The 12,020-nt window shown below is 40.9% G+C and overlaps 1 protein-coding gene across 2 annotated transcripts in view; it reads left to right on the top strand.

Moving 5' to 3' along the window:
- ADCY8 (adenylate cyclase 8) overlaps window positions 1-12,020 on the top strand; it is a 376,530-nt gene that overhangs the window by 339,045 nt on the left and 25,465 nt on the right. For both annotated transcript variants that reach the window (XM_069731929.1, XM_069731928.1), the window contains one exon: window positions 1,809-1,890. In XM_069731929.1, coding sequence (XP_069588030.1) covers window positions 1,809-1,890 — 82 coding nt within the window. The remainder of the gene's footprint in view (window positions 1-1,808; window positions 1,891-12,020) is intronic.

The following is a 12,020-nucleotide window of genomic DNA, read 5'->3' as shown; positions in this document are numbered from 1 at the left end:
CTACAGCTTCTGTGGATCACAGTAGATCTGCTATATACTGTGATACATAGAGGCCGTAGAAACTAAATGGTCTAAACTTTTAATGAAACTCCATGGCTTCTACAGCTTCTGTGGATCACAGTAGCTCTGGTATGTACTGTGATACATAGAGGCTGTAGAAACGAAATGGTCTAAACATTTAATGAAACCCCATGACTTCTACAGCTTCTGTGGATCACAGTAGATCTGCTACATACTGTGATACATAGAGGCCGTAGAAACTAAATGGTCTAAACTTTTAATGAAACTCCATGACTTCTACAGCTTCTGTGGATCACAGTAGATCTGCTATATAATATGATACATAGAGGCCGTAGAAACTAAATGGTCTAAACTTTTAATGAAACTCCATGGCTTCTACAGCTTCTGTGGATCACAGTAGCTCTGGTATGTACTGTGATACATAGAGGCTGTAGAAACAAAATGGTCTAATCTTTTAATGAAACCCCATTACTTCTACAGCTTCTGTGGATCACAGTAGATCTGTTATAAACTGTGATACATAGAGGCCGTAGAAACTAAATGGTCTAAACTTTTAATGAAACTCCATGGCTTCTACAGCTTCTGTGGATCACAGTAGCTCTGGTATGTACTGTGATACATAGAGGCTGTAGAAACGAAATGGTCTAAACATTTAATGAAACCCCATGACTTCTACAGCTTCTGTGGATCACAGTAGATCTGCTATATACTGTGATACATAGAGGCCGTAGAAACTAAATGGTCTAAACTTTTAATGAAACTCCATGGCTTCTACAGCTTCTGTGGATCACAGTAGCTCTGGTATGTACTGTGATACATAGAGGCTGTAGAAACGAAATGGTCTAAACATTTAATGAAACCCCATGACTTCTACAGCTTCTGTGGATCACAGTAGATCTGCTACATACTGTGATACATAGAGGCCGTAGAAACTAAATGGTCTAAACTTTTAATGAAACTCCATGGCTTCTACAGCTTCTGTGGATCACAGTAAATCTGCTGTGTACTGTGAAACATAGAGGCTGTAGAAACTAAATGGTCTACATTTTTTAATTAAACATTATAGCAAAAATGCTTTTTAGACCAAAATACATACATTTAAATAACAAAATGTCCTTGAAGGTCTTCATATCCTTTATTTTCATGAAATTGGATATTTGAAATACAACACCCTATACAGTAGCAGAGCTATAGGGAGTATTGACATTACAGCCCATATGCCATATCAAAAATGGATATTAATATCTCTGGGACCCCAACGTAGCTGGAGAATGCAGGTCACCTGCCCCTTAATATGGCAAACAAAGCAGCTGGGGAATAAGGTAGCAAGCTGGGCAATCAGACAGCTCCCTCCATTGTCATCTATGGAGGTTATGGAGACTTCTTACCTTTTTTTCTCTGCCACCGTGGCCATTTTGACTCAAAGGTCATAAACAAATGGAGGTTCTAAAGGTGGAATACCCCTTTAATATCTGAAACATTAGGAAAGCAATGTGCGTAGCCCAGTTGCAATCATTTTTCTCCTACTTATAGAACAATATGGTTCTGCATATAAATACCAAAGAAGGGACTGGACCCAAGAGTGCAAGTCTTTAGATATGGACGATGTGATATCAAGCATACATTATAGTGAATCCTTGCATGAGTAATATGAGCAGGCTTGTCAGACGCCCACGCAGCGCATCTTAAGTGCTACATTACCCACTGGACTGATATTCACCCATTGACGACGCGCTATATTGTGAGGCTCGTAAAGAGTGACAATGGCTGTTTTATCTATTTTCCAGCACAGACTTCCTAGGGACGAAAGAGGCCTCCCTGCTGCTAATGGCCATGTTCCTCTTAGCCGTCTTCTATCATGGACAGCAGGTGAGACAAAACATTTCCTTCACTCGTTCCCCATGGTTCTCTGGCATTTCATTATGGATGTCCTGTAAAATGTCACCGGCTGCTCAGGACGCCTAATGGAGACAGTGATTGTTTTGGTGAATTCATCTGCCGTGTCATTCAGAAATATGAAAATGTTCATTCTTTTTTCCTTTTTATTTACTTGCGTTTTATTATTTTGTATAGTTTTTGAACATAAAAACAAGAAAAATTGTGCAAAAGCCTGATGGGTTCCACAAATATTTGTTGTATGATCATTGAGTAACATCCCATGGTCAATGCATGGCATCTAGATCTGTATTCCTAAACTCCACTTCTTAAAAAAAAGAATCCCGAACTATCACTGATTGTGTAATTTGGGACCGTTTGACTTCTACAGCCTCTGTGTATCACAGTAGATGTGCTATGTACGTGATGCAGAGAGGCTGTAGAAGCTAAATGGTCTTAACTTTTTAATTAAACCCCGTGGCTTTTACAGCCTCTGTGTGTCACATTAAATCTGCTATGTACTGTGATTCATAGAGGCTGTAGAAACAAAGTGGTTTAAACTTTTTAATCAAAACCCGTGGCTTCTACAGTCTTTGTGTATCACATTAGATCTGCTATGTGCTGTGATAGAGCATTGTCATGAAAAATATAGGACCATTTGACTTCTACAGCATATGCCACATAGTAGATGTGGTAACTAAGTGGTCTAAACTTTTTCATGAAAACCCATGGTTTCTAGAGTGTAGTAAATCTGCTGGGTACAGTGATACATAGAGGCTGTAGAATCTAAAATAGTCTAATCTTTTTATGAAACCCCATGATTTTATGAACTAATATAATTTAATTACAGACATGTCCACTGGTTATCGGCTCCCAATTTCTCAGAATAAAAATTAATACAGTATTGCAATTTGCCAACAAAATCCTCAACAAACTGCTGTTCACATTACAATCACTTGGTGGCCATATAAAGGCACTTAGATCATAATCATATCTCTACAGAGTATCACAAAATCAAGTTTCTTATTTTGTAAAAAAAAAAAAGCTGGTGATCTCATACCAGACATCTTGGTATATGTTGAGCCAAGATGAAAGGTAAAGGAGGACACATCTATATGGTCTGTGCACCAGGAGCGACTATAGCTCTTTCTGTGGGGTATCTCTTTAATATCATGAGTTGTAGGGGTATAGAAGAACTAAAAATACTGGTCCAAATGGCATAGCATGATACTCACAGTGCTAAGGGCAAAGTAGTCTGTGGAGGTAACTCTGGCAGTTTCATTGGTCCCGTGAGCCATGTGCCGCTTCCATATAAATGCTGGTATTCGTGTCCTGCCTACAAGGCGCTGGATGTAGCGAGAGGATTGGGCAATTTTTTCGTCCAAGACACGGAAAAGGTCTTGTTGTGTAAGCCAGCCTAAGGAGGAAGATCCATTTAAAGGGGTTGTCCAGGCTTGGAGCTCAAATCTGCAGTCAATCCTTCTGACTGCAGACTTGTGAATCTTCACAGTGTGCCAGGAGCGAGCAGGCACATGATTGCAAGTGTATAGTTGCATACATGTGGTCACGTGCCAACTAGACGTGTGCGGCCTCGCTCAATTGTATTGTATTGTGTAAGGCTGGATACGTCTAGTCGGAATGTGGCCGGAAGTATACAAATCACATGCTTGCAATCACATGACCGACTGCTCAAGAGAATCCTGACTGCGCACATTGTGCACACTGTGAATATTTACAAGTCTGCAGTCACATACAGTGACTGCAGACTTCAGCCCCAAGCCCGGGCAACCCCTTTAATATTTTTTAAAGAAGTGCCTCCTTTGCATAATGTAAGTTGTGAGCAGCAGGGGCACATTTTGGCTCTTATGTGCCAATGAGAGGAGAAACTCCTGATTATATGATAAGCTTTACCCTAATATTAATATATATAGACCACTTATAATAAAAAAATAAATAATGTCACGCTAACATCAAATTAATATTATTATACACTGGATGGGTAAATCCAGGACAGAGCCACCACAGTCACAGGGAGAAGATACAACAGGGATGACTTCTGATTGTAGTCGTTCTTCCATGTTTCTTTTCAGTGCTCCCTTCGGCACTATTATTGATCACTTTCTAAATCTGATGTCTGGATATTATATTAGCATAATTTATTATTCTATACGTTGGTATTAGTTGGTTAACCAATTGTTAATTTGTTGTTACTTTTAGCTTTTTTTTTTAAATAGTGAAATGCGTTCGACCATTACATTTGTAAACTTTTTTTTTCCAAAACGATTCTTCCTACTCTTCATTTCCAAAAAAATGTTTTTTTTGCCCAATAACATCTTTGGAATGCAGTTGTTTTCTCCATCTAATATAACAGATGTTGTATAGCGTTTCTTTTTTTTTACATTACTGAGCAGCACGTTATAGATCTATTATTTGGTGCAGTACTGACAAGAAAAAGACAAAGCACAAATATATATTGCGTTGGGCTGGGAACATGTCTAAGTGTGATGTTCCCCCACAGTGAGTCATGGTAATATTACTGGTGATGTATTCCTATATGATCATCATTAAAACAACCGGGAAAGAAATGGAGTAGACTGAAATCACCCAAAAAAAAATAATGTCAGAATATGTTAAAAATTAGAATATTTTGAGGGGGCATGGTTTGCCAAGGGACAGGAGCAGACGTATTTGTCTGAAGCTCCTGCTATTCCCTTGTTTGCTACTATTCAAACATACTTAAACGTGGACTATCTTACTCCCCAACCAACAAGAACATGTCAGGACCAGGGGGGACGAAGAAAAATGCCGGCACTCCGACGAAATCTCCCTCATTTGGGCTCAGAAGTACCCGGGAGAATCTCAGTAATGGCGGCCGCAAGCTTCCTTCTGGAGAGAGAGGAAGTAGTTCCGGGACTCAGAGCAGCAGAGCGACTGGTCGGAATACAGCGGTCCTGCAGCCCCAAAGACTACCGAAGACCACCCAAGCGGCTGTGCGGAGGTCCCCTATCCCTGCCTCTACCCCGGCACAGACTGCGGATAAGCCGGTAAGAGGCAGAGAGACCGCCGGGCTCCACTATGCAGCGACGCGGCGGAGGTATACCGCAAATAGTGCAGCGGCGCCAGCGACGAGGATCCCTGCACCCATCCAGCTACCGATGACAGGCGGGGAAGTGGATAGAAGACGCCGAGAGTCCACCCCAGCGTCGCAAGCCCCGGCATCGCTGAGGAAGCCGACAGAAGAGACACAGGCAGCTCAGCAGCCCAGCCGCGGAGAGATCCCCCTGACACACCGGAGCACACTAAGGTACGATGCCCAAGAATTCGTACCTGGATGTGAAGGGGGCAGAGGGGATCAATCACGGGGAGTGGCGGCAGAGGATGGTGAAGCCGGAGAGCAGCGGCAAGGCTTAACCGCTTCACTACACCCTGAGAGAGAGAGCATTACGGGTGCCGCACACCCCTCCAGAGCAGGAGGGGGAAATTGCCTAATGATAAAAAAAGCGGCAATAAGTGTAATTCATCAGACTGGGACAGACCCCTTAGGGATGGGACAGAATCGTACCCACAACAGGGGCACAATCACAGAGACAACTCCCTATCACCTCCAGTGCTGAATTTTGAGGAGGAAGAAGAAGAAGAACTATCACTGGAGCTGGGGATCCAGCTCAACACCACCAATGACTGTGTATCCTCAAAAAATAAATCCAATATGTGTAAGAATAAATCCTCTTCACTAAGAGAAATAGCAGAACTTGCTGCGACGATGCCCCAGGCATTTATTGACTCACTCAATGCACAACTTGAAACCCTTACTGGAGGGATATCTAAAGATCAGCCCAATACTGACTATTCTCAGTTAACCCCTGACCCTCCTATGTCACCATTAGAAGAGAAATATGCACACCCAGACAACTGTATGGAATCTTCAGTTTCCTCCAACATTGACTACAACGGTTCATCTGATGACTTTGACAATGAGGGCCTATCAGGCTCAGACGGGTACTCAGAGGGGTCTAGCAACACTGAGGATTTGAGCGGCTTAGACGACATGTCAAAGTCCTCAGATAATAGCGACATGGAGCATGAACAATCTTGCTATGAGGTCCCTAATTACTCCTTGATAGACAAAATCTCAGCCTCTGACAGCTACCCCTCAGTGAAATTCATGGTTAATCTATGTAAGGCTCTCCTAACATCTATGGACATAACGGGAACCAGAACATCTGAGAAAATCTTCAAAAAACTATTTAAAGACATTTTTTCACAAATTAATGCTGTTCCAACCTCTAACTTTAAAATGTCCTCTGTCAAACCTCCCGTCACCCTGAAAAAGTCTGACGCCTCTAGGGAACATCACGAGTTGAAGTCTACCCATAATACAGGGGGTGAACCTATACAACCAGATCCTATGATCAATCTAAAAAAGGATATAGTCACATTTAAGAACAACTTATCAGATTTTGAAAACTTTAAAAGAAAGAACAACTTGAAAATCCGAGGAATCCCAGAATCAGTGGGAAAATCCCAACTGGGAGACTATGTCTCATCTATGATATCTTACCTGCTCCCTGATACGAAAGGGAAAAACTTAGTTGTGAAAACATTCAGGATACCCAAACCACCGTTTCTCCCGTCAAATCTAGCTGCAGACGTAATTATCTCATTCTATCCCAACTGGTTAAGAGACTCATTGCTCAATGTCGCAAGGGAATCAAAATTTCTCTCTTCCCCATACAGCCACTTGTCCTTCTACAGGGACCTGTGTAAGGATACTCTACAAAAACGAAAATCATTCCAACACGTCACCTATAGACTGCAGCAGGCTGGAATGCAGTACATTTGGCATCAGTTCTCCAGCCTAAGATTCTTTTTTGCGGCAAAGTGGCGCACCTTCACTTCTCCAGACGGGGCGGCGGACTTCCTGGATTGTGCGGGAATTGGTCCTCCTAGATCTCCCCCTGGCCCTGCGTCCAAACCCAAACCAAATTGAGAATTTTGAGGGACATCTCACTTCTTTACGTTTAGTCCACGTCACAGCCTGTATTTGAACCGAACATTTTGCCCACAAGGTCCATAGGTCATCTGATGATGTCCGGGAGCCGACAGGCCTTCACATAATCTTCATTTCTACTGGACAGCTTTTGAGCCATCTATACTTACGTGTATAATATGCCATCACTGAACAGCTTCAGAGCTAATGCATTATTTATGTCTATGCATTTCTTAACTAACCTTTTTGTTTTTAGGTTGTATTTTTGGAGCTGCAACATATCGTCAGAGTTATCTAATCAAGTCTAGGTGTGGCTTTCATATATTTGTATAATAGAAGAGAAGAAAAAATGCGGCACTCACCCCGAGATAGCTGTGAAGATTGTGGTCTTTTATTGGAGAACAAATGAAAATAACATCCGTCAGGACATCAGGTATGTACGAGGGTGCGGTATAGGAGCTCGGACGACGGCCGTTTCGCACACGCAGGTGCTTCGACGGGTCCAGACCCGTCGAAGCACCTGCGTGTGCGAAACGGCCGTCGTCCGAGCTCCTATACCGCACCCTCGTACATACCTGATGTCCTGACGGATGTTATTTTCATTTGTTCTCCAATAAAAGACCACAATCTTCACAGCTATCTCGGGGTGAGTGCCGCATTTTTTCTTCTCTTCTATTATACTTGGATTACTTTGTGGACGTTTGTGCTGAGCACCGGTCCCCTTAGCGATTGTGGCGCCTGAACACATAGCTGTCCGCTAATAGTCCTATCTACCTGGATTTGCTCTATCCTAGTGCCGTTCTACCTCTTATATTTTGACAGTCTTTCATATATTTGTTTCTTATATGTAAAATAATGGCCACTATATTACTCTACAAACCTACTATGATGCTTTATCTCAATGCCACTCCAACTTTGTATATTCTTACTGTATTGTGTGACGGTCCGTCTCCCCTATTTTTATAGGGGTACTTTCCCTACACTCATATCCCTCCCTTTCCCTCCCTTCCCCCTCCCTCCCTTCCCCCTCCCCTGATCTACCGTCCCCAGTTAAAAAGTTTGGAAAACCCAATAAATTCTTTGGAACAAAAATTAGAATATTTTATTGATACATCTAAAAACATTTTGTACAATATATTACTGTAAGGAGGTCATAACAAGAAATAGCACAAGTAAAAGACAAGAGTAGAGTAATCCTCCTCCAAAAAAATGTTTCTATAGGAAAATAATGATCACTGTGCTCCAAATATCAATATGCATAAAAATGTTAATGCAGGGTAACAGCCCTAATATTAGCAGATAGTTATGGGGTCAAATTCACAATACTATCATATAAGGTGAAGGATTGTATCGTGAAGGTATAAATTATGGCTAAGAATCTCTTCCCACATCATTACACATCCCTTCGTAAAAGCAAAAGGCGAAACGCGCGTCGGGGTATGGGCGGGAGATCTCCTTTCTTATTCTATCATGGATAAGCGACTTATTGTAATAAAGTGCTTCTTAGCCACAATGCAATCCTTCACCCTATATGAAAGTATTGTGACTTTGACCCTATATTAGTGTTGTTAGCCTCTATAAACATCTCTATAGACAATTCATTGCATGGTAGATCTCTATCTGCATTACCTCAGCACTTTATACATACCACTAAAGCACCTGTCACAGTGACTTTCGGATATGATGCCATTAGTTAGACACTGTATGGTGTTGTTATTTTGCTGTGTTCCTTTTTCACTTTTTTGTTACAGTAAAATACATTCTACACTTTCAGTAGGCTCACTATACATGGTGATTTCTCATCTCCTTCTTGCTTCTTGGCTCGATTTTATTGTTTTTCTTTGATGGCTTTGGTTTGATCCAGTTTCCTTATCCGCAGCAGCTGTTCTAGTCACTTTCGTGTCAGTACCCCAAGTTTTGGCTGCCCGGGGATCGGCTTCAGCTTTGGATTATGTCACTGACTTATTGGGATGCCCTTCTATGACCAAGAGCCGCCATTTATCGCAATGGTGGTTAAGCAAGTTGGGATCTAAAAAATTTACTTTTATTATCTATTCTTAAAACAGACAACAAAAAACATATAACGTAAAGTGCAATGTGCAAAGAAAATGGACGCAAGGTCCAAAAATATACAAGAAAGTCCTCACTGAATACTTCCTACAGAAGTCATAGCGTAGGGATGAATGTACTGGGATTTGTCAAAAAAATAGCGTACTTCCACCACAAGTACCAGCACCAAAACTAACTGAGATGGTAACTAGACTACACTTGGGTAATAAAATTCTGCCTTGAAGAAATTAAAAAAAAAAAAATCACTCCTGCGGAAAAACCAACGTAGGCTCTTAGGTCAGGATTACCTACCTCACCGTCACACCACAGTTAATGACACACGGTTACAGGTGCAACTCACAAAATTAGAATATCATCAAAAAGTTAATTTATTCCTGTTCTTCTTCAATACAAAAAATGAAACTCATATATAGAGTCATTACACACAGAGTGATCTATGCCAAGTGTTTATTTCTGTTAATGTTGATGATTATGGCTTACAGCCAATGAAAACCCAGAAGTCATTATCTCAGTAAATTAGAATACATTATAACACCAGCTTAAAAAATATAATCATAATAAACAAAATCCCATGTATGTACAATTATGATAAAGAGGCATAGGCATGAAATTAAAAAATATTTTATTCCAAAATTCTTTAAGATAATGTAAAATGTAAAAACAAGGGGAAATTCTCAAGAAATGGCCGAGCGTGAACAAGGGGCCAAGGATAATAACTTCTAGCAGCAGACAAATAACACATTATTTCATAATGAAATCCTGGCAAGTAATAAGCAGTATGCTGCAGCGTTCACACAAGTGAATAAAGTGCAAAGTGCCAATGTATTACGAAAACACTGCCACATCTGAAGAGATATCCACAGTCGTGGCACAGTGTAAGCCAATGAGTTTTAACCATAAGGTGCATGAGTGCAATGTTTAGAAAAGTCTGCGGCTTAAGTAAGGAACTAAATTACTTACGTTACATTAACGTCTTTCTTGGACCCAGTCACCTCTCAGCAATACCCCGACAGCGCCGTTTCGCCTGACTGTCTTCCTCAAATGGCCCCTTGTATCCTTGGCCCCTTGTTCACGCTCAGCCATTTCTTGAGAATTTCCCCTTGTTTTTACATTTCATATTAACTTAAAGAATTTTGGAATAAAATATTATTTTTAGTTTTATGCCTTTGCCTATGCCTCTTTTTTCCCCATTGTACATACATAGGATTTTGTTTATTATCAATGCAGAGTGGCATGGCGGTGATCAACCTGTGGCACTGCTGAGGGGTTATGGAAGCCCAGGTTGCTTTGATAGCAGCCAACAGCTTGTCTGCATTGTTGGGTCTGGTGTCTCTCATCTTCCTCTTGACAGTACTCCATAGATTCTCTATGGGGAAAAGGTCAGGCAAGTTTGCTGCCAATCAAGCACAGTGATACTGTTGTTTTTACACCAGGTATTTTTGGCAGTGTGGACAGGTGCCGAGTCCTGCTGGAGAAATAAATTTCCATCTCCAAATAACTTATCGGCAGAGGAAAGCATGAAGTGCTCTTAAATTTCCTAGTAGACGGCTGTGCTGACTTTGGTCCTAATAAAACACAGTGGAACTAAACCAACAGATGACATGGCTCCCCAAACCATCACTGATTGTGGATACTTCACAATAGACCTTGGAAATCAAGGTCCCAGAGTCTGGAGGAAGAGTGGAGAGCCCACAATCCAAGCTGCTCGAGGTCTAGTGTGAAGTTTCACAATCAGTGATGGTTTGGGGAGCCATGTCATCTGCTGGTGTAGGTCCACTGTGTTTTATCAAGGCCAAAGCCAGCACAGCCATCTATCAGGAAATTTTAGAGCACTTCATGCTTCCCTCTGCCGACAAACTTTTTGAAGATGGAAATGTCATTCTCCAGCTGGACTTTGCACCTGTGCACACTGCCAAAAGTACCAATACCTGGTTTACACACAACAGTCAGGAGAAAGATAAGAGACACCAGACCCAACAATGCAAACAAGCTGAAGGCTGCTATCAAAGCAACCTGGGCTTCCATAACCCCTCAGCAGCGCCACAGGCTGATCGCCTCCATGCCATGCCGCATTGATGCAGTAATTGATGCAAAAGGAGCCCCGACCAAGTATTGAGTGCATTTATTGAACATACAATTCAGTCGGCCAACATTTCGAATTTAAAATCATTTTTCCAAGCTGGTGTTATAAAGTATTCTAATTTACTGAGATAATGACTTTTCGGTTTTCATTGGCTGTAAGCCATAATCATCAACATTACAGAAATAAACACTTGAAATAGATCACTCTGTCTGTAATGACTATATAATATATAAGTTTCACTTTTTGTATTGAAGAACTGAAATAAATTAACTTTTTGATCATATTCTAATTTTGTGAGATGGTGTATATAAAGGAGGTAAGTGTAAAGGAAGATATTTAAGCATACTAATGTTCCTGATTCAGAAACGATTACAGCAGTAGGTATTAAGGTTATATTGACACAATAACTACATCAAAGACCCTTCAAAAAGAGGATAGGAACACCATTTCATAACAGTATTAATGTCATCCTCAATATATAAAAAGGAACATCCTCACCTCTTTTATAGGGCTGTATCTTCAGATGCATACATGTTGCCCAGTTTAGACTTCATAATCCATGTTCCGCCAAAAAAAGGTCACCCCAGTAGAAAATTCAATGATGCTATAGGATTTTTACAGGATGGAAAGTGTGATGTGGTCAAAAATGATGTTGAGAAGGCCGAACTTTTAAATTCCTAATTTGTATCTATATTTTTTGAGAAAGCATTTGTAACATCAACTGATCGTCACGGTGCCATCGAAGGAATTAAAGAATCCATACTATGTATAGACAGAGAGATGGTGAGGGAACACTTAGCTAATGTAAGTGAATTTAAATATCTTGGTCCAGATTAATTACATCCTAGGGTACTGAATGAGTTAGCAGAGGAAATTGTAGAACCATTAGCCAGAATCTTTGAAAAGTCCTGGAAAACATAAGAAGTCCCAAAAGATCGGAGTTGGGCAAATGTTGTCCCTAGCTTCAAAAAAGAAATTGGA

Source organism: Ranitomeya imitator, chromosome 6 (genome assembly GCF_032444005.1).
Source record: "Ranitomeya imitator isolate aRanImi1 chromosome 6, aRanImi1.pri, whole genome shotgun sequence".
NCBI classification, from domain to species: domain Eukaryota; kingdom Metazoa; phylum Chordata; class Amphibia; order Anura; family Dendrobatidae; genus Ranitomeya; species Ranitomeya imitator.
Note: the sequence above shows the minus strand (reverse complement) of the source record. Positions and strands in the feature narration are given on the sequence as shown.